The sequence below is a fragment of the Rhineura floridana genome, chromosome 3 (assembly GCF_030035675.1).
Source record: "Rhineura floridana isolate rRhiFlo1 chromosome 3, rRhiFlo1.hap2, whole genome shotgun sequence".
Classification (NCBI taxonomy): Eukaryota; Metazoa; Chordata; class Lepidosauria; order Squamata; family Rhineuridae; genus Rhineura; species Rhineura floridana.
The window spans coordinates 99,867,946-99,895,588 of NC_084482.1; the positions used below are offsets into that span (position 1 = coordinate 99,867,946).

At 40.8% G+C, this 27,643-nt stretch overlaps 2 protein-coding genes across 7 annotated transcripts in view; both read left to right on the plus strand.

Moving 5' to 3' along the window:
* ACSL6 (acyl-CoA synthetase long chain family member 6) overlaps positions 1–4,289 on the plus strand; it is a 76,946-nt gene extending 72,657 nt beyond the window's left edge. For all 3 annotated transcript variants that reach the window (XM_061617072.1, XM_061617071.1, XM_061617073.1), the window contains exon 21: positions 3,461–4,289. In XM_061617072.1, the coding sequence (XP_061473056.1) occupies positions 3,461–3,601 (141 nt within the window). In that variant the 3' untranslated portion in view covers positions 3,602–4,289. The remainder of the gene's footprint in view (positions 1–3,460) is intronic.
* An 11,661-nt stretch (positions 4,290–15,950) lies between these two features.
* Positions 15,951–27,643, plus strand: part of MEIKIN (meiotic kinetochore factor) — a 53,988-nt gene continuing 42,295 nt past the window's right edge. Inside the window, exons 1-3 of one of the 4 annotated variants that reach the window (XM_061621910.1) lie at positions 15,954–16,043; positions 16,659–16,762; positions 26,277–26,483. In XM_061621910.1, coding sequence (XP_061477894.1) covers positions 16,753–16,762; positions 26,277–26,483 — 217 coding nt within the window. In that variant the 5' untranslated portion in view covers positions 15,954–16,043; positions 16,659–16,752. Of the gene's footprint in view, positions 16,044–16,103; positions 16,763–26,276; positions 26,484–27,643 lie in introns of those variants that run through there. The other 3 variants (XM_061621911.1, XM_061621914.1, XM_061621915.1) reach the window with 3 other exon arrangements.

The window sequence follows — 27,643 nt, forward strand, 5'->3', positions numbered from 1 at the left end:
ATATAAATACAATAAATAAATAAATAATTATTGTCCAAAGTGTAATAGAGGCCTGGTGTGGATGTGGCAAGGGACAGCTTTGTATTAAATTTGGGTGGGAGGTAGGGTTGCCAGGTTCAGGGCCTGAGGCTGATCCTGTATTTTTAGGAGAAGAGAAAGTCAGCCAAGTGCAGGTGTTCTTGCAACATTGTAATGGGAAAAACAACAAGGTGGAATTCTCCCTTCCCCCTGCACAACTTTTAAAGATACAGAAGACCTCTTTGTTGCCAGGCCCAGCCTCCAAGAGGTCTTCTGTATCTTTAAAAGTTGTGCAGGGGGAAGGGAGAATTCCACCTTGTGATTTTTCCCATTACAGTGTTGCAAGAACACCTGCACTTGGCTGACATTCTCTTCTCGTAAAGATACAGGTCAGTCTCAGCCCTGAAACTGGCAACCCTAGTGGGAGGCTACATGTGCCTTCTGTAGAATAAAAAGGTGGGGGAAACGCTGAAAAACAATGATACTGTTCACAATGTTTTCCTTGTAGAAAGGAAAGGGGATTCCCTTCTGCCCAGTGCCCACCCACCCAATCTCCTCCCCTCCCTGCCCCTCCCCCAGGTCAGTATTAGACTACGACCTGGGAGACCAGAGTTCAAATCTCCACACAGCCATGAAGCTCACTGGGTGACCTTGGGCCAGTCACTGGCTCTCAGCCTCAGAGGAAAACAATGGTAAAACCACATCTGAATACCATTTACCATGAAAACCCTATTCAAAGGGTCGCCATAAGTCCGGTCAACTTGAAGGCAGTCCATTTCCATTTTCAAACATGATTGCACAGAAATAAATCCATTGAACTCAAAAAGTATGCAAATGACCAAACCCACCCTCCCTTCTCCTCCCTTCTCTCCCCTCCCTCTTGCCCCTTCCCTCCCCCTTCTTTTGCCCCTCCTTCCCCTTCCCCTTCCCATCCCATCCTTCCCTTTTCCCCTCCCCTTCCTCCTCCCCATGGTCAGTTTTACCTATCTTAAGCATGATTGCATGGAAGTAAATACCATTGAACTCTATAAGCATGCGAATGATCAATCCTGCCCTGCCCTCCCCCTTCCTTTGCCCCCCTCCAATATGCTCCTTCCCCCTCCCCCTCCCCCTCGGTCAGTTTTACATATCCTAATCATGATTGCATAGGAGTAAATCCGATTGAACTCAATAATCATGCAAATGATCAGACCTGCCTTTCCCCTCCTTCTTCTTTTATCTCCCTTTCTCCTCCCCTCCCCTCTTCCTTCTTCCTCTTCCCCTGCCCACTTCAGCCCTCCGTCCCTCCCCCCGGTCAGTTTTACCTATCCTAAGCATGATTGCATGGGAGGAAATCCCACTGAACTCAATAAACATGCAAATGATCACATCTGTCCTTCTCCCGTCCCCCTCCTGCCTGCTCCCATCCCAGTCCTCCCCTCTGCCTTTCCTCCCCTCCCTCCTCCTCCTCCCCCATCCCCTGTGGTCAGTTTCACCTATCCTAAGCATGATTGCAGGGGAGTAAATCCCACTGAACTCAATAAGCATGCAAATGATCAATCCATTCTCAGCAAACTTGCACAGGATCCCATTTCTTACCTCCCAGATTAAAAAGCAGGGAAATTCACTAATAGGCAAAAAGCCTTGCGGTTTAAGAACGTACCTATAGCCCACAGATATTTCTATCAAACTTTAAAAAGCAGGGAAATTGGGCAGCTCTAGGGAATGCACCAGGGGAGCAGGACCCCTGAACTCCTCTCTGAGATATTGTACTGCCCTACCAACTTGTCAAAATGCAAACACAATTTGGGTTGGTCTTTCACAGTCCAATCCACTTGCTGTGTAGCTTGGAAGAATTTGGTAACATGTGCCTCTGAGCATATGGTGAGTGGTGGCAACACCTGCAATCAGTCCAAATAATAGAAAGACGACATGTGCTGTGCTGATCTTGTTTTAGCAGGGAGGAAGCAACATTATTAAGACAGTTGACATAGTTCAGATGGTCACTTTAAATATGCCTGATTTACTTTGCAATTTTAGTGAAGTTTCCTATAGGAAATCATTTTCTTTTGCTTTTATTTCTATGAATATGTGAAGTACAGCAACAATTTGCAAAATTTACACTAAAAAACCTCCAAACATAATTGTGGAATAATGGCACTGACTTCTGCAGAATAGTCTCCAGTGGACCTCAGAAGTGTCTCAATTTGCACAAGATAAAACAGTGGGAGGTGAAATATATTCTAGCAAAATTCTAGGTGTGCTCTATGTTTTTAAATGATCATGAACACCTTGCCTTAAATAAAGTAGTTTAAACATAGCAGGCTGAAAACATGCATCCTCTTTTTTGCATCCTCTTTTTTCCCACAGCTAGAGTCATTGCTGAAGTAGCAACGTATTGTAATCAGTCTGATTTTACATCAAACTGCAGTTTCAGATTCAAGTGTTAATGCACCTAAAATAGAAATAGAACATAACCTCCACTTTGAAACACAAAAGGCTGTCTTCACCATCATATGACATTGACCAATAAAAACACTTTAAAATTAATGAAAATAAATTTGACACAGATTTCTAGGATGAATAAAGAGGGAAATAAAATTTTCTGGTGTAGATTCTCTGTAGAAACATTAGTAACACAAGAAAGAAGCAAAGTAAGAAGAACACCAACAAACATACAAAAATATAATTCTCCATCTTTGGAGATGGCAGGTGTTGCCACTACTCACCATATGCTCAGAGGCACATGTTACCAAATTCTTCCAAGCTACATGGCAAGTGGATCGGACTGTGAAAGACCAACCCAAATTGTGTTTGCATTTTGACAAATTTGTAGGCCAGTACAATATCTCAGAGAGGAGTTCAGGTCTCCTGCTCCCCTGGTGCATTCCCTAGAGCTGCCCAATTTCCCTGCTTTTTAAAGTTTGATAGAAATATCTGTGGGCTATAGGTACGTTCTTAAACTGCAAGGTATTTTGCCTATTAGTGAATAGTCTACTTAGAAGCAGTGGAAAAGGGGAACTGAGGCAAATTCTTATCCCTTCGTATTAACAAAAAGTCATGTTAATTTGCTTAATTGATGGTGCTGTATTGGGGATTCAGACAAATGAAAATACAAGGCAGCCCTCGACTATAATTTGTACTGTAAAAATCATATGCTGTGTTTTTTCCTATCTGGAAAAAAATTCCTATTCAGAAAGCCAATATGTTGGGGGGAAAATAGGACTTTAATGATGGATCACTATAGCTGAAAGTCTAGGTAGTTTAATGTAGGTAGAAAGTTTAAGGTAGGCATGTATTAGTACTAGGCTATTGTATCCTCTTTAGGAGCGGGTGTGCAGAAGAATACTTGACATGGAGTGGCCAATGCTTGGGACTGTTGTATGCCTAGAAGGAACAAAGCTGTTTCCCTTTATTTAACATTTCAACCGTTTTATAAACTTGGGCTTTTTTTAATTTTCAGGTTAAAGCTGTTTACGTCCACTCTGAAATGTTCTCTGTACAAAATGGTTTGTTGACACCTACATTAAAAGCTAGGAGACCAGAGCTGAGAGAATACTTCAAGAAACAGATAGAAGAGCTTTATTCAAGCATCTCCATCTGACACCACAAGAAGGTTCTTCAGAATAATGAACTCTGTAGCGATATTAGGATAATACTGAAAAGTGAGAAGGATGCAGTTGAAATGAATAAGCATCTGATCTTCCACGTGAGCCTTCTGTTGTCTGAAGACACCATCTCTGAGTAATTCCTTTACCATCTAGTTCTAGTTCTTGTTGTAATGGATGCTCTAGAAGATTGCTTAAAAAACATACTGGACAACTATTACACTGTTTTAAATTCCACTACTCCTGAAAGCATTTTACAGACATCTTTGTTATTAATACCTGCAAAAACCCCTTAGCAAACAGGAAGGAAAAGCAGATTGGACCTGCCCATTTTGTACGACACTTCTCTAAGCTCCTGGATGATTCAAAAATGTGATAGGGTTTCCAGATGTCTCTCTGGATGGGTACCATTTAAGAACTCTTTAGAAGCAAGAGGTTCACAGGTTGTACATCATGCACACACCTTGCTTAGTATGGTACAGCACCTTTCATCATATGGTGCTCCTTCTCCCTCAGCTGCTATTGTGTGCATATGCAGCCAAGAACTCCTCACTGAAACTGAGCTCTTAAAAGTACCAGAGTCCCACTCATTGAAATATCTGACAAAGACTAGTGGTCTACCTCAAATTTTCTTTGATGCACAAAGCTGGAAATAAATCTGCTACCCTGATCTAGAACTTAAAACTGGAATTGTTTAATTGCTCTCTTACATGGCAGCTGTTATGCTCTCTCTGCAAGAGAGAAACTGAATTCACTTTGTGCAATCCATTCACAACAAGAACAGCAGAAGGAAGAGTTTGGATGTCATACAATACTGAATATAATATAGTGGCACACTCTGGGTGAACACTAACCTGTAATGTTTCAGAAATGTTATAGGCCTTGGAATTCTTTGTATTTCTTGGGTCTAGAATGACAAGCAATTTCTTAAGGGCCACCTGGAAGGTTTCTGAAATTAGCAAGACTCTTGATGAGGGATGTCTGTAGGCTGCTCCTTTAAAGAACTCAATTGCCTTGTGTTGTGGCAGCTACGAGAAAGTGACTTGCAAAAGGGAAAGACAGTTGGTATAAACATACTGCATACTTTTCTCACTTCCATCCACTCCCCTGTGGATTTGAAATAGTCCATCCAGAGTAACAAAAGATTAGGGTTTTGAGCTAGAGCTTTCCCTTTGCAACACTTTAAAGTGGTGTACTTCAGGAGAACTGGGCAGGCTTCAAATGATTTAAAGAGGATGCAGAGTCTCAACAAATAGTTGATTGGCTGGCTGGATACATCATTCAGTTTTAAAGCTCCTGAAGCTAGAGGGCAGGTGTCCTCTTTAGAACTCTGTGGTGCTCAGCCCAGCCAGGATGACATCAGCTGCTGCTCCTCCTAGCTTCTTCTTACCATCAGACTTGCATCCATTCCACAGTTCCCACTTCTTATTCTTTCCAACCTTATGCATTCCAATAGGCATCTCTGAATAAATAGTACTAAAGGATTTCCCCCTTTATAGATTTGTCTTGAATAATAAAACCAAAAGCAAAGAAGAGCCCATATTCTCGAGGCCTCATATCTATCCCCACATCCTAGCAATTTGTCTAAATAAATGTTCAGTGTTGGAGTGGAGAAACCAATCCTCACTCTAGAGAACCTGCACAAGCCTTCTTGTGGTGCTCGGGAATTACCATGTAGGTCAGGGATGGGAAACCTGTGAGCCCTCCAGATGAGTCCAATCTCCCTATCCCCACCAGCGTCTCCACAAATCAGAGCTGATGGGAGTTGTAGTCCAACATCTGAAGGGCTACAGATTCCATTTCTCTAATGTAGATGTAATATTGATATGGTGGCCAGATGCAAAAGAGGACATGACTCCTGTATATAAGAGCGATACCTGCTGAAATTCTTCTACACAATGATTAAAGGGCAGGAGACCTGTCCTCTTTTGCATCTGGCTACTCTAAATACAACCGTCTGTTATGAAGTAGGAGTCTGAAAAAAGGCTTAGTTCAGGGGTGGGGAACCAGTGGCTGGATTACATCTCCCTGGCCATTGGCCATGCAGGCTGGGGCTGATGGGAGTTGGGAATCCAACATTTGGTTCCTTAGTCCTGGCACATATCTTGATAAAAGGAAGGTTTACCTGTCAAAACATAGCTGAGATGTTTGTTTTTTTCCCCAAGAGGCTACATCTACATGGAAGTTTTAGGACATCTGAGTTGCCTCCAAGACATCAAGTAGCCCTGGGCCTGTTTCAGCTGAACTAGATGTACAATATCCATATCATCTTAATATTAAATGTGATGATAAATAATCCATCCATATGGAGCTGAGAAGGGCAATGAAGTCAAATTTAAGATCGCAAGGTATTCTTTAAAAATGAGACAGACAGTGAACTAATGAGCAAGTGTTTACATTGAGCCTGATTTGTTAATGCCTGTTCTGAACAAACAGTTAAGATTTCAAAAGCAACTGGATTTTTGATGTAGTACTTCTAGTACAAAAAGAACTTTTTTGTGGTTTTCAAATGCTTGTCCTGATTTCTTCATATCTCAACTACAAAGGTTTCACTTAAAACTACAAAAAGAACCTGAAGAATCAGAAGTTTATCAGTGCAAAAACAAAGAAGAATAAAGGCCAGTAGCGTGGGCCACACTGCCTGGGTTTAAGTCCCACTGAATTCAATGGGACTTCTGAGCAGATAAGTACAGGATTGCACTGTTAGATCTACACTTGAATACTAGACTAATTTTATAGCAGATAATGACACCTACTTTTCATATTCACTGGAGGAGGAAGGTACACAAGTGTGATGTATGTGAGTTCTTCCCAGTTAGGCTGAGGTAATGCTTGGGGGGGGGGAGGGAAATAATAATGGTCACTTCCCTGAGCTATAAACGCTGGAGAAAGTGGGCACACAAATTAAAGTGGGTCTATATCAATTTGACTGAGTGTAGTTGGTATTGGCTCTAAAATTCTGTCATTTACTAAGATTTTACAGTGTACAAGTTATTTAGATATTAATTAAACTTTTATTTTAAACAGCACATAGAAAATGTTAGGTAGGATCCAGCCGAACTTCCTTGGGTATGATCCAGCTGCTTTTCAATCCCTTTGATTTCAGTTAGAAAATTAGGCATTTTTTTCAATCTTTTCTGGTAAAACCAAGAGGACGCAAAATTATTAACACTGGTTGGATCCAGCATATTTTTCTTAATTGCACATTTCCCCCCTTGTATAATTGCAATTCTATATACCATTGCCAGGAAAATTCCTGTACGCATAATCTTCCCACTCCAATGATTGAGCTGTGAAAGCTGTATCTCTGTAGGCAAACCCACAATGGGCTCCTTTGTTTGCTGCTGAAAGAGGAACCAAGCTAGAGATTGGTCCTATATGCATGATGCATTATACAGTACTGTAGTTATGCAAATGGGAGAAACACTATGACCTAGGGATGGGTTGCTACTTGCCTCTGTCATTTGCAATAGACATCTGCCTCTGAATTCAAAGACTACTTCGAAGTATCATTGAACTTTAGGTGCTCTTTATATGTTACTACAGTAGCTTGAAAGCAGCTTACTCATGGATTTATGACAGACTTGTGCCATGACATTTTAGAGCCTAGCAGCACATGAGTGAAGGATCATACAGGTCCTTCTCACCTGATCATCATCCTTGATCTCAACTCTGCAATAAGTGCATTAGAAGGACCCATTGTTGCTGCCCACTGTGCTCACACAGTCCTTTTAAATGTTATGGATGAATAAAATAAAACCATAATTGTAATGAATGAATGTGGTACTTACACTGTACTGTAAGACACTGTAATATATAAAGGGCACCTTACCAAATAAACATGCATAGTTTGAGGTGTTAGTGCTTAGAGAAATACACATGAAATCAGAAAAAGAACTGTTTTTAAATAAATTGTAAGACTTCCTGTATCAGCAAATGTGCATATGCTAGTATATACATCTTTACATTGGTGGAACATTATAGATGGTGATATTACCATTCAAGGCTTCTGCTTATGGGGAAAATATTTACTAACAAGTGTTTTGGTACCAACAGTAACAACCTGATCCTGAATGTGCACCAGCTAGTAAGGATTTACAATGCAATATTTTAAGGGTGGCCAAAGTGCTGCTGTCCAGATGCTGCTAGACTACAAGCCCCATCATCCCTCACCATTGCCCATATTGGCTGGAGCTGATGGAAGCTGATGTCTAACGACATCTGGAGGGTACTTTGGATATATCAACTTCTGCCCCAGGCACCATGGCGCATACTATCATTGCCCCAGCCAGTTAAAATCAGTGTTCACAGACATTATGAAATCTTAGTCTAAACAAAGTCAAAATAAAACTTAGGCAGTGAAGTCAGAATTTAATATATACACTGATTCAGATCTCAAACTATAGTGAAAAATAGGCCAATTTTTAATGAAAAGTACTGGAATTAAAATAAAACAAGTTCAGCATAAGTTGAATTATAATTCAACTTTTAGAATTTCAAATAGATGCCTACTCATTACATACCCGTTATTAGAAATCAGTTCCTGATCTACTTCCTCCAGGAGCCCATGAAGTATCACAGTTCTGCTGCTCTGAGATGATACTGATGATCTAGACCCATTTCACTCTTTTCAGTCAAGACTGTCTGGCCAAAAAAAGGAATAGGGGTTTTGCAATGCTTAATGGTCCAGGATCTCTCGGTGACTTTTGCTACTATCACCTGTCCAGTATCCCCCTAGATTGGCTGTCTCCATTGATGATTCAGAGTACTGTACTATAGTGATCCCACTCTTGTTTACACGGCCAGTTCCAGAAGGTGTCTTTTATATTATGAGGTTTCACATGGTATCATCTTGTCTCCCATTCTTTTAAACATGTACAGGAAACTGCTGAGTGACATCATTCAGGGACACTGATGTCACAGAGATCTACTTCCACTTTAAATAAGATTCAGAGGTGAGGCAGAGGATGTGCTGAATTGGTATCAAGAATCAATAACTGACTGGATGACACCAATACATTGATACTCAGTCCAGAAGTGAATGGTCTGTTGAACCTGTTATGAACAGAGTTTCATTCCCTCTAAGGGATCAGGTTCATAGTTTGGAAGCAATGATCCAGCACTATCACTAGAGGCCTAGGTGGCATCTATGGCCCACAGAATTTTCCCAGATGCCAGCTGCAACTTCTCATGGAGAGAGATACCATGGCCACAGTTATCCATGTCCATGATAACCTCCAGATTAGAGTGCATTATAAAGGCCTTTAAAGATTTCGCAGAAATTTCAGTTCAAAATTAAAGCCTTATATGGCTGAGGATCCTGGATACATACAAGACCACCTTTTCCTACATAAACCTGTCCAAAGTTTACGGTCATGATTAGAGGTCCTCCCTGTGTCGTTGAAGTTAGGTATAAGTCATCTCACTCCATATATTGAATGTCCTTTGCAGACTCTGATGTATTTCTAGCACCATGCCTTCATTTGCCCAAGCTTTCAGACATGTCAGTGTAGTTTGTTTTAAACAGTGGTTTTATTGGTTCTGCTGGTTATTAATAACCTCTACTATACTTCTGTTGATTTCGGGGTGTTTTTTTTTATTAAATTGAGTTTTAATATATTACTCATTTTTATTGCGTGAGCTGCCCTGGTCTTTTTAACAGAACGCCTGCATATAAATATTTTTAAATAAAATAAATAATGTTGAGGCCAAGGAAACAAAAAGGTCGTCATCTCTGGTTATCATTCTGAAAGGCAGGACCATTCAAAGATGAGGTGTCTAGGAAAGGAAGGTGCTCTAGAACAATCTTCCCCAAGCTGGTGCCCTCCAGATGCTTTGGGCTACAATTCCCATCAACTCCAGACAGCATAGCTAATGATCAGCTATAGTTCAGATACATCTGGAGGCCCTAGCTTGGGGAAGTCTGCTTTAGATTATGCCAGGCTCTGGTAAGAAGAATGGAGATAATGGCTGTGCCTCATAAACATGAGCAGATGGAATTTGACAAGCTGGTTTTGCAGTTCTATTTAAAACACACATACACTTTATATACCATTTGATTGTAAATAGAACCTCTAGAACCTAACTAAAGAAATGCATGGTGTTCTGTGTGCTTAACTTGTTATAAGGAGAGTATATTTCTGGGAGCTAATTCATACATGCATGTTCACCACTTGATGACTTGTAGTTGTGCATGTGAACTGGGTCCACTGGAAAAGCATGGTATTTGAGAGAGGTGAGAAAAGATAATATGAACCTTTTGTTCCTGGTGTTCAATCCGTCACATCTATTTTCTACAAACACATTATCTCTTCATTTTACAACTCCATCTGAGTGATGAATATACATATGTGAATCTGCTATGGGCTTGAGTCAGGCTCTAAGTAAATTGTAAGATTATGGTGATTTATAACAAGAAAATCCAATCATTCCTACGGTTTAAGAGAATGTTGCATAGTTTTGCATTATGAATACATAAAATATCAGAGCCAAAAATCATATACAAGTGAAATAAAAGGCACTGTTAGGATCTAATCATTAGAAAAAGAACTCTGCATTCAATTGTGAATATTCAGAGTATTCTGCATGAAAAAGAGGCGACAATTCCTTTAAAAATATTTTTGTAGCCCATGAATGGTAATGATAGTATATTCCTGTTTCTTTTCAATGCCTTGGGTTTGACTGTTGCTGCATATATCAGAAAAACAGCTTCTGTCTCTTAACAGTTTTTATGGAATGAAACAAATTAACTTGAAAATTTTAATCATTTGTTTTCCATTTGTGAAAAGCACAAACTGGTGATCTGTATGTAAATAAACTCCTGTGACATGAATGTAAACTTTAAAAATAATATACTATTTTTGCATGAAATCTGACAACTTCAAAAGATATACTGGTTCTCACAGACAACTATGGAAATATTTTAGTTAGAGATTGCAAGTACAATAGTTGGAACATTGTTTTATTTTAATGTAAATGACCTTGTGCTAAAACAATTTTTCTTTTTTTGTTGCTTCATAGAATTTACCTAAATGAAGGCTGGAAGGTGCTATGGTTGGATGCTTTAGAACTAATGCTACCCAATTACCAATGAGATTCAGGCTGCAATCCTAAATACATTTACCTGGGAGTAAGCCCTATTGAAAAAAAGTGGGACAGCTTCTAAGTACAGTTACAGGTTTAAGCTGTTAGGCTACAATCCAATACATATCTATTCAGATGTAAGCTCCATTGGGTTCAATGGGATTTGCTGCCAGGTAAATGTGTATTGGATTGCAACCTTAACGGCTCAATACGAGGTCCTCACACAATGAATTAGAGCAGTGCTTTCTTTTCTTTTCTTTTTGGTAAAAGAATGAGGTGCCATTACTCATACATTAATAAAAGCGTCATGGGTTCCAGCACAAAATGGATGGTATAGATAGCAAAGAAATAGGTGATGGTACTCTGCACCAGTGAGTACCATTACAAAAAAAAAATGGATGAATAACTATGCTAGGAAACATCATCCATCTTTCACCACTGAACTAGAATGCTGGCTGCTGCTGGGGTTTTCCTGACTACTGGAAGTATAGTTTCCAAATTGCATGAAGTGTTGGTTCCCCTCTATCTGGCACTAGAGGCCTCATCCTGAGTACTGCGTCTAGTTCTGGACATCACACTTTAAGAAGGTTGCAGACAAACTGGAACAGGTTCAGAGGAGGGCAATAAGGATGATCAGGGGACTGGAAACAAAGCCCTATGAGGAGAGATGGAAAGAACTGGGCATGTTTAGCCTTGAGAAGGGAAGACTAAGGGGAGATATGATAGCACCTTTCAAGTACTTGAAAGGTGGTTGCCACATAGAGGAGGGCCGGGGTCTCTTCTCAATCATCTCAGAGAACACGACATAGAATAATGGGCTCAAGGAGGGCAGATTTCAACTGAACATCAGGAAAAACTTCCTAACTGTTAGAGTGGTACAACAATAGAACCAATTACCTAGAGAGGTGGTGGGTTCTCCAACACTGGAGGCATTCAAGAGGCAGCTGGACAGCCACCTGTCGGGTGTGCTTTAATTTGGATTCCTGCATTGAGCAGGGGGTTGGACTCAATAGCCTTATAGGCCCCTTCCAACTCTACGATTCTATGATTCTACTGGTTTCCCTTTAAGGGTTCCTGTGCCATTGTAGCTGCTGCTCTGTTGAAGGCAGAAATATATATGTGTGAAATCTCTTTCCCCACCTTCTCTTTGTCCTGAAAAGTTCACTAGTTACAGAGGCAAAGGGAAGAAAGTCTTGTGAATTATTTCCCCCCCATCAAAAACAGTGTTTACATAATACCACTACAGCAGGATGAGCTTTAAGTTAACCGATTTAAGCAGTTGTTAGGTTAAATCACCAGCCACTGTGTCTATTTCATCTCTTTTGGCTTGAATGCATAGCAGGACCGGCTGGTGTTTTAACTGCAGGAACACCATAGGGAAGAGGTAGTTTAGAATAGCTCATGGTGGTAGGATGGGCCAGGTAGTGGAGACAGGTACAGTTACACACCAGTCCAGAGATACGAAAGCCCAGGAAAAAAAATCCCTGAAAAATTGGGGGATTTTCCCAGTTCTCTTCACAAATTTTCTGGGTTTTTTTCCTAGAAAAATGGGGGAGGGGAAAGGGAAAAACTTTTTTTTCTATTTTTCCAGGTCTTTACATCTCTACACACTATTATCAACCACATCGTACTTCGAAAACTGGCAAACCAACAGTGCTACATCAGTGACCTTTGATCTTGAAAGGACTGCACTAATTGCAACGGAAGCTCCAAAAATGCCTATAACCACCACTTTTTAAATATGGGACAACTGTTGGGAAAAGATGGAAATAAACAGGTGGGGAGAAATATATGAATTCTCATGAATAAGATTAGTAAACTAATGGCATCAATATTAGAGAAAAGGGATAGTGTGGCGAACCATGTATTGATTATCACTGCAGATCAATGGAAACAATCTCCTCCTCACCACTATAGTCCTGATCTAGTATTGATAGCTTGATAAACTGTACTAATTACTGAAGTGAGGATGAAGCATTTCTGAATGTGCTGGTGAGTATAGTCATTCTGTTTTCCTACTTATACTGGCTTCCCTAAATTCCTTAAAAGTAGTGACACTGACTAGACAAAAATCAGCTTCTGCCAAAATCAGTTTCTCTCCTAAAGAAATCTACAAGCTCCCATATGGATCTCCATTCTCCTTCCCTAAGTTCCAAAAGTACTCCAGGTTTTTTTTGGGGGGGGGGAGTTACTGAATGAAGATCTCGCATGCAGTAAATTAGGAAGAAATTGCTTTACTGAATATGGATTCACTATGATGGCAGTCTCAATAAGAAAAGGGGTGGCTGCAAGATTAGGCATTAGTAGTCACTAATGAAAAGTCAAGACTGAGTACCTAAACTCAATTGTACAACTGTTCCACTTTTTTTTTAAAAAAGTGCAACAGTTTAAATATATCACAAAAAATCAATTTGGATCTCCTTGTAAGATACATTTTTTTATTTCAATGGGACTTGCTTACAAGTAGGTTTTTGGACTCCTTAAAAGTATGCATTTGAAGCAGAGGGAGGTTAATTAGTATTATTTAGGTTACAATCGTATGTACATTTACATGGAAGTAGACATGTATATGATTGCACTGTTAAGACTGTTAACCTGATGATGAGAAGTTACGCAATAAATAATGTGGTTTTAGGGTTTCCAGTTGCAACGGATAACAGAGCTCCCATACCTTTATCATTTTTGGAGAAGATGAAATTTCAGCAAGTGCAGCTTTCATCAATACTGCACGATGAGTTGCATCTGCTAAAAGTGTCCCCTTCTACAGAAACATAAAACCCAGCTATCCAGATGTTGAACTTACAACTCCTGTCATCCCTGACCATGGCCATACTTGTTGGGGCTTATGGGAGCTGGGAACCCAATAAGATCCAGAGGGCCACATGTTCCCCATGCCTCTGTTAAAGGTACAGATGCCCTGCACACCTTTGCATTTGGTCACACTATGCAAATTACAGCAAACATTTTTCATGATCAGGAAAAAAACAAAAAAAGACCCCAACCCAACACCAGCCACAATTGTTCTCAATCAGGATTTTTCTGTGAGACAACAGCACTTCATTAAAACCCTTACCCTATTTGTCATGCAATAGAACAACATGCCTATATTCAGAGTAATACATTGCAAGTCAAATAGTCATTTTCTCTGAATATATTGCTTCTTCTATTTTCAGCTAAAAAAATGAAATATGTGGATTAAAATAAATGACTTATACATATGCGTTTAGGAACAACTGTAATTAAATATTTTTCCCAGTTTTGGTATATCCGCATGTACACCTAAAACACAAAGAAGCAAATGTGGAATTTTTGTTTTGTAAAGAACTGAGACTGTCAGGTTTCTCAAATTTGTTAATATTCCTCTTGACTGACAAATAAAATATTTTATAAAATTTGTTTTATTCTAATATTCTGTTTATGTGATCAACAACTGGTTATTCAGAAATGAGTGCCTATACCTATACTTGTTGATTTTTATTTTTTAACTACCAAATGCATATTGGATTCTGAGGTCCATTTCAGAAATTTTCAGTGAGCTTTCTGATTTCAGTGTCTTCGAAGATGAAGATTATCATTCAGGAGCCTGTCTGCAATGGCTTGCATTTATCTGTATTATAAAACTGGCAGTAACAACAGAACAAAATGTATGAGCTTGTTTAACATGAATTGATAACTGGGAATGCACAGTATTTTTTCAGACCATGTGTTTAAAATAATAAAATTGAGATAATTATTTAGCTTATTTTCTCACTCATTGTGACTATAATCTTCAGCTGATCTTTGCAAGATTTTCCACATGGTTTAACACAAAAGGACAAAAGGCTTAGCGTTTTTAATGGCACAAAGTTTAAGCCACCTGATCTTCATCTGTCATATTTTGTAACTTTAGCAGAGCAAGAGAAACAGATGTCCAAACAATTTCTGTATCATATAATTAAACAGGTGTGGGGGCACTCAAGGGCTTGTATAGAGAAACCTTATTGAAAATCTCCCATCATTATACATAATTCAATTTTATTAGATATGCCCCTATGATACATTTTATTTTGGCAGATCCTGCTGCATAAATCCTCAAGAACTAAGTTACATGTTTAGAAATATCACACTGTGCTGGTCTTTTAGGGCTGCCTCATCTTAGAAAACAGGAAGAGAACTGCATGTTTGAAAGGTTCCCCCAATCCCTACAGCAAAAACAGAACAAACCCTGTCTGTGGGATACAAGGATGTATGGAATAAGGGCTGTAGCCAAACTTCTCTCTTATTTGCTAGCTGTTGATTTTTATACATATGTATATACACAAGGACTTCTGAGGAATGGGGGGAAAGGAATTCAAATGTGCAATACCTCTCCCACTTTCTGAAGTGATACCATTCCAAGAACTTGGGATGCCCCCACTCATAGGAACACTGAAAGTTCCCCTAAAGCGAGTCAGACCATTGGCCCTCCAGGGTGTCAGACAGATCTTTCTCTGCATTACCTGAACAGGCCAGCCAGGGACAGAGCCTGGGATCTTCTGTATGCAAAGTACATGTTCTATCACTGAGCTACAGGCCCTTCCCCTATCATGCAAGGGCTCAGTGTGCTATTTCACTTATAATTTTTAAAAACAACATTAAAAATAAGTGTGCATCAGCCCCAGTAGTTATGATTCACTGGCCAGAATATTGGAAATTGGGAACAGGTGAGATCTTTCTTCAGCATGTCAGGATTGCCAAACATGAAACTCGCAGAGGAATTATTTTCAACACATAGTTCACAGTGCCATCTACTGAACAAGAACAATGCTGTAGATAAAATTTGAAATCCAATTCATGTTCCAAGCTGTAATCATTCACTAATGTTTTCCTTAAAACCCAGTTTGGTATTTCATATCAATTTGGCGTTTGCTAATTTCTAGCATATTGTTTTCAGCCACACCTATTCAGTTTGATTGACTGTGCTCAAAAACAGCCTCTATTAAAAGCCTCTATTAAAAGCCTCACTACAGCTTGCTTGTACAATTAAGCTGCCAGCAAAATCAGGCAGAAAACCATACATATCCAACCATGTGTACACAACAAGCCAAGCCAAAAGGGAAAAAAAATCAGTGCTACAAAGCTAGATTAAACTAAGGAAAACATACCCTTACCAGGCAGTGACAATTCTATCCGTTTTAAAAAAAAACTTTTTTCTTTCTTCTCCTGCCCCCCCCCTCCTTTAAAGATAGTTTGGCTAGGCTGGTAAATTAATCACTGGCCTCCAGCTTTACTGCTCCACCCCCCCTTTCCCTTTCCTGAGAATATCTCTAGCCTCCCCAGAGGTATTCTGGGAAGAAGAAATAAAAATGGCTGAAAGTTAGAGTTTGTCTCCTAAAGGTAAAAAAAAAAACCACTCAGAAATGCTTTTGAAGGTTAGAGGCCTGTAGGGATCCAAGGAGGTGTTTGGGGATACTTGGGTGCCCACGGAGACTGCATTGGGGCCCTCAGCCTTACTACCCAACTAGACACATATAACCCACACAAGGTGTGGGTCAGATTTTGTGATCTAGGTTTTTGTTTGAATCCCACTGCCTTTACTTCTTCCACACCAGAACCTCAGCACTTCCTGGTTCTTTGCTGCTCTTATCTGTCACCTCCCAAAATTGGGTGGATTTGCAAGCTAATATCTGATACAATTCCTATTAGGCGACGGGAGGTCCCTGAGCAAATATCTGCTCATATACAACAGTTGTGGTATAGAATCATAAGTTTCATTGTGCAGTGAGTACATGACTCTCCCCTTCTGAGGTTGGAGCCTGACTGAAATCTGCCAGTTTCCCCAACTCCAATTTACAGCAATGATTATCATGCTTCCTTTGTTTTGCCAATGGTGCTGTATACAGTCATAGTAAAGCCTTGTCCACACTAAAACAAATTGAGTTTTGACGTGGCTCAGCTTCTGAGAAATTTTTGGAGGTGCAATTCAGTGAAGGTGTTATTATTGTTTATTAGATTTGTTAGGAATGTAGGAGAGTCTGTCAGAAAGTTGTCAGCACCCTCAAAAAGTTATGATGCGGCAGATTGGGAGAAACCATGATAGTTGGCAATGATTTCAGGTATGTATCATTGGCAGGGTAGAAACTTACTGTAAAGGAGTTTATAACATTTGACAACAAAATCCTGTATTTTGGCTGCATATTTCTATAAGTTTTAAGTTGGCTAAACAGTAATCCCCTTTCTGCATAGAACCTTGGGAACTATATTTGGGGGGGGCAGGAATGCTAAGGATCTTTAACCAGTGATTTTCCACCAATGATTTTCCTACTTCTCACTGATTGACAGCTCCAAGGATTCTTTGTGGAAAGGCATGACAATCAGTGTAAGGGAAAACTGACAAAAGTGAATACTAGTCGTTAGAATGTTAGACTAAGAGTGTTGGACTGAGACCTGGGAGACCAGAGTCAAAATCCTCACTCAGCCATGAAGCTTGCTGGGTGACCTTGGGCCAGTTACAATTTCTCAGACTAACCTACCTCACAGGGTTGTTGTTACGATAAAATGAAGAAGAATCATGTCTGTCACCTTGAGCTCCTGGGGGGAAAGGGGGGATATAGATGTAAATAAGAATAATATAGACATACTCATAGATTTATTGTTTCTAGTGACTTTGTGATTTGAGTGTAGGTGTTGAAGCTTGAAATTATTTTCTAGCAATTGCTTGCTTTTAGAGGGAAGGGCATATCATTTGTTGAGGGGTCTTTCGGATATTTTGGTTTAAAATTGAAGCAATAATTGAAAGTGCTTTCTGAAATCTTGACCTTCAGTGAAAACATTTTTGTTTAGTGCACTGAGTGCCTATTTATACAATTAGTTAAATAACCACTTAGTCCAGGATTCATTTAACCCTAAAGGGAGTAAACCACAGGGGATTAAATGAGTTGCAAGAGAGTCAGTAATCCCTGTTGTTGACTTTTGTCTTCCCTAAATTATCATGTAAATGTAGCAGGGCTGTTCCATGCTTGGTGAAGATTGCAAACCAGTAAAGTGAGTGGTGAATGATAATGGTAAACTTGAAGGATCCTAAAACATTGATATTCAACTGTTGCGTCAGGACTACGGTTGCCAGGTCAGAAGCATCCCAAACCCTGAGATTTCAGGGGCGGGCCCTAATGATGTCGGGGCGGGCCTGAGTGATGTCACTAAGTGTGATACATTAAGCATCAACCACAGTTGCTTGGAGCATACAACTCAAACAGAAATATTTATCTGATTGGAAATTAAGATAGTAATCTTAGCTAAAAGTTGGAGCCTGGGTAGGGAACATTTAATCTAGCCTATTTGCTTCTGGCAAGAAGGGTTTAAGTGCCCTCAGGCCAGCCAAGCCTAGTGTTGTGGAGATGTTAGATGGGAGCACTCAGGAGTAAAGATGGATGCCCCTGAAGGCTGCAATTCTAAACACACTTATTAAGGGACTCAGCCCAATAGAATTCAATAGGACCTACTTCTGAGTAGTTATAATTTGGATTGTGCTGTTGGTATAGCTTGACTAGGGATCCTCTGCAAAGATATCCATATCCAAGCAGGATTGGCCACCCTCTGGCTGGAATGCCCTGCCCCTACCTTTTAACATGGCTGCTCCTAAAGTCTTTAGAGATTTGACCCTTCAGAAAAAGGTCTGAGAAAGAAATAAGTGTAAGAAGATTCTGTACCTTTTTCTGTCCACCCTGTGGGCTGCTATAAACTTACTTTGATAGCCAACCAAATTCCAGTGAGTAATAATTGACAGAGAGAAAACACACATGGTTTGGTCTACCTTCACAGGCAGCAGCTTGGGAACAACAATAATTGCAGCTACACTTCCCAGTATGTGAATTTACTACTACTGAGCAAGAAATAAACCGTCATGCAACCAATATGATGCATCATTAGTGAGTTTAAGGGGGTTAAGCTGAGCTCATGGAACCACAGTTGTTGCTTCTGTGGATGTAAGGGAGTGAGGTTAAAGGTAAATAAAATGCAAATAGAAAAAGAAAAATGAAAGACAGTTACGATTTCGTAATTGTAATACCATACTAACCACAACAAAATTCCTATAAGTAAGGCAGAAAACTGAGCATCCCACAAACAGTCAGGATTCCTAACCAAAAACCAAAACTAAAAAAAATCCTGGCAGCCAGTCAGCCAAGGTCACAGAAATCCCCATGCAGCACAACCTGATCCAGGGGCTTCAGTTAGTGCAGAATGCTGTGACACGATTGCTGACATGAGTGAGACCCTATCAGCACATCATACCTCTGTTCTGAAATCTGCACAGGTGCCACAATGGTACTTATTCTGCTCTTGTAAGAAATCAGTCCTTTAGTGTGGCAGTACCTACGCTTTGGAACTCCCTGCCTGTTAACATTAGGCAGACGCCTTTATTGTAGTCTTTTTAGCACCTGCTAAAAACATTTTTGCCTCAAGCCTTCCCAGGCATGTAGAAGCTGTTGTTTTTTATCTGTTTTTAACTCACTGTTGGTTTTATTATTTAAAATGTTTTCAAATACCTGTCTTTAACTGTTTTTGCCAATAATATTATTGTTTTAATTCCTTCTGTAAACCACTTTGAAGTTCTTTATAATAAAATGGTATATAAGTGTTCTAAATAAAATACGTAAGCAAATTTTAGAGTCACTGTGGCCCTTGGGTCTCTTTCCTCTTTTAGAAACAAAGGAATCTGCCTTATGCCAACTCAGGCCATTTGGTACCATCTAGCTAAGTATTGATGACATGGACAAGCATTGGCTGCCCAGGATTCCAGGCAATAGTCTTTTCCAGAGATTGAATTTTTGACCTTTGCATGCAAACCATGTGCCCTACCACTGAGCTATAGTTGTTCCCCTGTTTAAAAAAGTATCTTTTAAAATTGTTCTTTTCAATTCAGTAATGAATGCAAATCATACCTAGGGCAGATCCACACCATTCGTTCAAAGCACATTCAACACACATTTGAAGCACATGAATCCCACCACAGAATCAAGGGGACTGTAGTTTGTTAAGAGTAGTGGGAACTATAACTGTGAGGGGAAAGCTACACTTCCCAGGATTCTTTAGGAGATGTCATGCGCTTTAAATGCAAGTTGGATGTGCTTTAAATGTATTGTGTGGATCTACTTAATAAACTTTGCCTGCATGTAAATCATTTTAATAAATTTTTTAAATGGAAACGAACTATAAAGTTTACTGGGTGACCATGGGCTGCTCACCATCTCTCAGCCTGATCTGCCCCTCAGGATGAAAACAACAAAGGGGAGCCATGACCACCCCAAGGAAGAAGGGCACACTTAAAATGTAGAGGAAACAATCATGTGCAACCATAGTGTGAAAATCACATAGCAAGACATAGTGTGAAGAAATATTTATATAAGCATGAATGTCAAAGCTGTTTATTATTTACACAACCTGTAAAGATATTCATAGTGCAATCCTATGTTTGTTTACTCAGAAGCAAGTACCAATGTACACATTGGGACTGACTCAAACAGGCGTGCACAGAACTGCAACCTCAAGTGATAAGGAACTTTACTCACCCAACCCAAAATTCAGAACCGTGCCACTTTAAGCTGTTTTGCAACTGTTTATACTTGTTTTTATGGTTATTGGATTTTAAAGGGGTTTATTTCTTATTATGAGCTGCCTTGGTTTCCAGTCAGCATCCCTACGTCACAGGGTTGTTGCAAAGGCTTCATATACACATACAGTGGATATGTAAAAATACAGTCACCCCACATAATAGTTTATTGTCAAAACCAGTTGGTTATTGCAGAACATTTTTTTAAAAAGTCATTATTAGTTTCCTACATAAAAAAGCAGTTATACCTAAGTAAGCCCTGCCTCATTGCTTTAAAAATAGGATTGGAGAGGGAGAGAAAGATTTACTACATAAACACAATTCTTTGTTATGTTCACTCAAAAGCTGCAGTAATTTACAGCACATTCCTAACCATGTCTACACAAGAGTAAGTCCTATTGTATTCAATGGGGTTTATTCCAGGTATGTGGGATTAGCATTGTAGCTTTACTTCCAGAAAAGTGAGTATTGGAGTAAAGCTTCATATTGGGAAGGTTTTCAAAACACAGAGAAAAAGACCGAAAGTTATACTGTACACTTAACTCAGTTTATGAGATTTTCAGATAAAGCATAGAATCATAGAATAGTAGAGTTGGAAGGGGCCTATAAGGCCATCAAGTCCAACCCCCTGCTCAATGCAGGAATCCAAATCAAAGCATTCCTGACAGATGGCTGTCCAGCTGCCTATTGAATGCCTCCAGTGTTGGAGAGCCCACTACCTCTGTAGGTAATTGGTTCCATTGTTGTATGGCAACAGTTAGGAGGTTTTCCTGATGTCCAGTCAAACTCTGGCTTCCTGCAACTTGAGTCCATTATTCCATTTCCTGCACTGGGACGATCGAGAAGAGATCCCGGCCCTTCTGTGTGTGTGACAACCTTTCATGTAGCTGAGGAGTGCTATCATATCTCCCCTCAATCTTCTCTTCTCCAGGCTAAACATGCCCAGTTCTTTCAGTCTCTCCTCAAAGGACTTTTTTTCCAGTCCCCTGATCATCCTTATTGCCCTCCTCTGAACCTGTTCCAGTTTTTCTGCATCCTTCTTGAAGTGCGGAGACCAGAACTGGACGCAGTATTCAGGATGAGGCCTAGCCAGTGCTGAATAGAGGGGATCTAATACTTCACGCTATTTGAAAACTATACCTCTGTTAATGCAGCCTAATATAGCATTTGCCTTTTTTGCAGCCACATCGCACTGTTGGCTCATATTCAGCTTGTGATCAATGACAATTCCAAGATCCTTCTCACATGTCATATTGCTGAGCCAAGTATTCCCCATCTTATAACTGTGCATTTGGTTTCTTTTTCCTAAATGTAGAACTTTGCATTTATCCCTGTTGAATTTCATTCTGTTGTTTTCATCCCAATGCTCCAGCCTATCAAGGTCCCTTTGAATTTTGTTTCTGTCTTCCACAGTATTAGCTGTGCCCCCCAATTTTGTATCATCTGCAAATTTGATAAGCATGCTCTGTACCTCCTCATCCAAGCTGTTAATAAAAATGTTGAAGAGCACTGGGCCCAGGACTGAGCCCTGTGGTACCCCACTTGTTACTTCCACCCAGTTTGAGAAGGAACCATTGATAAGCATTCTTTGAGTACAATTCTGGAGCCAACTATGGATCCACCTGACTGTTGTTCCATCCACATCCAGGTAGCTTGCTAATCAGAATATCATGGGGCACTTTGTCAAAAGCTTTGCTGAAGTCCAGATATATTATGTCCACAGCATTCCCACTGTCTACAAGGGAGGTTACCCGATCAAAACACGAGATAAGATTAGTTTGGCAGGATTTGTTCTTCATAAATCCATGTTGGCTCCTAGTAATTACTGCATTGTTTTCAAGGGTGCTTACAGATTGACTGCTTTATAATCTGCTCCAGAATTTTTCCAGGGATTGATGTTAGGCTGAGTGGTCTGTAGTTCCTAAGTTCCTTCTTTTTGCCCTTTTTGAAGATAGGGACAACATTAGCTCTCCTCCAGTCATCCGGCACTTCACCAGTTGTCCATGATTTCGCAAAGATAATAGACAGCGGTTCTGAGAGTTCTTCAGCCAGTTCCTTCAATACTCTAAGATGCAGTTTATCGGGCCCTGCTGATTTAAACTCGTTCAAAGTGATTAGGTATCCCTTGACCGTTTGTCTATCAATCTCAAGTTCCAATCCTGCCCCTTCTACTTCATGTTTCCCGGGAGGGTCATAGACCCTTTTTTTGAGGAGAAGACTTAGTCAAAGTAGGAATTGAGCACTTCTGCCTTTTCTTTGTCATCTGTTATCATTTTGCCATCCTCACTGAGTAGCTGTGCCACCATTTCCTTTCTCTGTCTTTTACTATGGATGTACCTGAAGATAGTTTTTTTGTTGCTTTTAGCATCCCTCACTAACCTCAGCTTATTCTCAGCTTCCTGACACCCTCCCTGCAATTCCGTGATACCTGCCTCTCTTCCTTTGTGGCCTGGCCTTCTTTCCACTTCCTGTATGTGTCCTTTTTTGTTTTCAGGTCCTCTCTAAGCTTTTTGTGAAGCCACATTGGCTTCTTCTGCTGTTTCCCCCCTTTTTTCCTTGTTGGATTTGCTTGCCATTGCGCTTTTAGAATTTCCTTTTTTAGAAACTCCCACCCATCTTGGACTCCTTTTCTCATTAGGGTCGCTTGCCATGGAACCATACTTACAATTGTTCTGAGTTTACTAAAATCAGCTTTCCTGAAGTCCAGGGTGGGCATATGGCTACTCCCAGCTTTTGCTTCTGTTAAAATCAAGAATTCAAGTATGGTGTGGTCACTTTCCCCCAGAGTTCCTGTAACTGCCACTTCATCCACCAAATCATCTCTGTTGGTTAGAATCAAGTCTAGGATAGCTGATCCTCTGGTTGCTTCCTCCACTTTCTGTAGCAGAACGTTATCTCCAATATAAGTCAGAAATTTCCTGGAGGGGCCGTGTTTGGAAGATTTTGTCTCCCAACAGATATCAGGATAACTGAAGTCCCCCATTACTACTACATCATGCCTCCTTGAGACATTGGCAATTTGCTTTTCAAAAGTTACATTCTCGTCTTCTCCTTGATTGGGTGGTTGGTAGTAGACTCCAAGCACCACATTCCTTTTATTACTTGCCCCTTTAATTTTAATCTAAATACTCTCAGTGGAGCTACCAAGCTCATCTTCTTGTATTTCTGTGCAGGGATATATATTTTTAACATATAGTGCGACTCTGTGATGTTCCTATATTAATGTATATATGGTAAGTGTTGGTTGTTTAGAAGATACATGGTAAGTGGAGTGAAAGAGGAGGGGGAGTGAATGGGCAGTAGAATGCTAGATGATTGGCTGAGTGTTTAAAATGGCTGAACGTATAAAAGGAAGAGTGAGAGTGGAATCTGGGGGGAGAAGAGAAAGAGTGGGTTGTTTGATGGGTTTGAGAGAGTGGTTTGCCAGGAGAGAGTGGAGAAGGAGGGGGGTGGAGTTCGGATTAGTATTGAGTAAAACCATATGCTTATGTGCCTTAAGAAGAAATCTTGTTAATCTTGTTAGCTTTGTTATCTTTAATAAATACTTAATTTGGTTTACCAAAGGCCTGATCCTTGGCTGGGGTTTCACAGACCAGAAGGGAGGTTAAGGTAACGACCAAGGCTGAAGGGAAACTGTAACAAATGGTGGCAGCGGTGAAGAGAATAACAATACCAGTATTCAGAGTCTCTGGGAATACTAGTATTAGGACGTGACTGGTAGTTGCCTAGCAGGGGGATCTGTTGAGATCTGTGCTAGAGCGGGGAGAGAAACAATAAAAAAGGACAGTCCGGACTGGTGGAGTCCCTGGTGGTGCCTAGTGACAGGCAGTAGCCACGCGCAGGTAGGAACCTGACAGGGAGAGCCAGGGAAGGACGTCACAGACTCCACCTCCCTTTTTGATCCTTCTGTTCTTTTTGGACTTGTATCCTTCAGTTGCTGTATTCCTGTCATGGGAGTCATCCCACCAAGTTTCAGTTATACCTATCAAGTCGTAATTACCCTCTTGTATTAAGAGTTGAAGTTCATCCTGCTTGTTTCCCGTACTCTGCACATTAGTATACAGACATCGAAGACCATGTGATTTATGGCTTGGCTTCCTTACTACATTTTTCTGAGGACTGTTACCGGGCCCTATTAGAGCCAATCTCTCTGTTTCTGTTACTCTGCACAAGCCTTCATGAGTCGTTACCACTAAGTTTACATCTCCCTCTCCCTTAGGATTCAGTTTAAAGCCCTCCTGATGAACTCCTCCATGCTGTGACCAAACACATTCTTCCCAGTCCTTGTGAGGTGCAACCCATCACTTGCCAGCAGACCATCTTCCAGGAAGCATAGCCCGTGGTCCCAGAATCCAAATCTCTCACGTTGGCACCACCTTCGTAGCCATTCATTCATTCCCTTTCTACTCCTCTTCTAAGTACTGGAAGGATGGATGAAAAAACTATCTGGGCCCCAAAGTCCTTGAGTTTCCTTCCCAGAGCTTCAAAGTCTGATGTGATTTCTTCATAGTTTTGTTTGGCAGTATCATTTGTTCCCACATGGATGAGGAGAAAGGGATACCTGTCAGTGGGCTTGATGAGCGATGGCAATCCTTCCGTCACATCTCTAATCCATCCTCCTGGTAGACAGCATACCTGGCGAGTCCACGGATCTTCTCGGCATACTTGGGTTTCGATCCCATGCAATAGGGAGTTTCCCACTACTAGTACTCTTCTCTTCTTGTTGTGGGGTGTGGTTTCATTGGCCCTGCTTGACTGAGCTTCAGCCTCTTGCTCATTGTCACATGGGGTCTCCTGTAATTCTTCCACCACAGGCTGTCCTCCAGCCTCATCCTCGAGTGGTTGAAAGCGGTTCCATAGTTCCACTGGTGAAGGGTGTCTTCTAGCTCTTCTGCTCCTAACTGTCACCCTTTCCCACGGAGTTTCCTCCACTTCATTGTTCCTCTCCAAAGCAGTCTCCTCTTCTGCCACCACATGCTGTTGCTCTTCCACCTCCTCTTCTCTTTGCCGCTGTTGTTCCAGCGTTCTGTCTAAGAACTCTTCATCTTCTCTTATAGTCCTCATTGTGGCCACCCGCCGTTCCAGGCCTCTCACTTTTTCTTCCAACAGTGCCATGAGCTTGCACTTGTTGTACGTGTACGCCATGCTGTTCTCAGGCAAGGAAACAAACATGGCATACACCTTGCCGGTCACAATCATTGGAGTATCCTTCCTGTTCATACTCTCTTCTATCTTTGTGATTTGCCTGTGATTTGTCCTGTCCTATTTCATGGTAAACTTGAGAGTCTCACTGGTATGCGGTGCGTTGTACAAGGAGAATTAATTTTTTAATTTTTTTTATTTTTTATTATTATTTTCTGTCAGTGCAATGAGGCCTAACTACTGCCTGGAGGTCAACAAATCACAACACGACTTTACTTATTAGCTACAAACCTGAAAGGGCGGGGTTAGAGCAGCCAGCTATGAGCTCATTAAACAGAAGTTGCAAGGAGGGGGGCGGCTGAAGTTTTGATGTGTATCTTGTGAACAAGACCACCTAGAAACTTACTTTTTCTTTTTAAATGAAAGCTGAGAGTCCAGAGATTAAGGTGACTGACCTGGAGTGGGCCCCAAAAATTCAGAGTCTCCGGCGAAAACTGGAGATCTGGCGACCCTAGTCAGGACCTACTACCAGGTCATGGCCTCATCTATAAGTCGTTCACAACAACAGCACTACTACCACACAAATACCTAGTTTAAAATTAAGAAAGAATGTTTGGATTAAAGGTGGGTCCTAGATCTGCACGTGTCAAAGATCATTGCCCTAAAATTCCTTGTTGTCTATGTTTGGTATGCCTGAGAGAGCAACCTTTGAGCTTGATTGTGGAAGCAGTAATATTGCAAACCTTTGGCAGGTTAGTCTCCATGTTTCATTTCTATAAAAGTGGATCACTGCTCTGATTTTTCTTTGGCATCTACACTTGGGTTATGCTTCCTTGTCAGGCTCTGTATTCTTATTGTTCCGTCTTATCTCTTTGTAGGCTTTGTTGTAGCGGGAAATCAAACAAAGAAGATGGACTGGATAAAATTGCGTTCCTACTCCAGGAAGAGGCAGGCTCAAAAGAATGTCCATTGCGCATCTCCTGTTCCAGGAGTGGCAGCATCTGCTGCTGCTGGCAGAAGGAATGTTAAAGCCAAAGGGTTGCGCCCAGATCTGCTTTCTGAACCTCGAAGAGACCGTGTCAAAAGTAATCATTTGAGTCTTAGGCAGATACCTTGTCCTTTCCTGCGTGTCTGGATTAACTGCAATATTTTTTGTGTCTTTGTGCACTGGTACAAATGGATCCACCAGAAGTCCTAACTACTATGTATTAACCCTAATATAATGTGTGGGGGTGTGGATATACCCTTAAAGTAATCAAAATAGAAACATGTCATTTGTGAAATTGATAGTGGGAAAGTGGATGGGGTGTTTGGTGCTCTTGTGTCCCTTTTAAAAGGAGTTTTACTTAGAGGTATAAATTAAAACATCCTACCTCCTGTTTCTGGATTGGTATTATAGAAAGCTGTTTCATGGTCTTGCATTAGGAGGGAAACAATACAGCTCTAAAGCCTTATCAGTAGTGTAGTGGCAAATTCACGAGTGCAGAGTCCCTTTGTGATAATCACAGCCATGTCCCCCCTTTTTGCTGCTGGGCTGAGAATGAGATCCTTTTTAATGCCTTCTCCCACAATAACAAACATCCCTAGGAGCAAATAAGAAAGGAAGGGGAGAGTGTTAGCTGCTGAGAATAGTCTTTTCAGTGGCTGACTCGCCTCCTTTCACTCTGATTGGCTCCAATCATCAGGAAATGATAAGGAAGCACACTTCCTTTTCATGCTAATTGGGTCGTAGAATTTTGGAGGTATAGGGACCCTGCTGGGACTCTGCTCCCAAAAAAGCAAGACACGTACCCCCAAGACCCCAAATGACTACAGCCCTGTTTATCATGTGTCCTGCATGGTGAATATAACTGCTGGCATAACAGTTGGCCATGCAAGACTGAAGTCAGTCCACTTCTGCTGTACAGGGCTACAATCTAGAGAACTGTGGGTGTGACTTCATGTACCCAGTGAGTCTCTGGGACTTGTGTTTTGTGAGCAGCTGCCATCTGCAATATAGCAAGCCACCTTCAAGAGTCAAGGGAGTGGGGATTTGTTTATATGTCAGGGATGAGGAACTAGTGGTCCTCAGATGTTGTGGGGCTCTCATCAGCCCTGACCATTGGCCATGTGGGTGGGGCTGCTGGGAGTTCGATTCCAACATCTGCAGGGCTCCACCATTATATGACATTGAAAATCTCTTTAAAGTGATCAAGATTCATTTGCAGTACAATTCTGCACATGATTAATAGGAAGAAGTCTCACA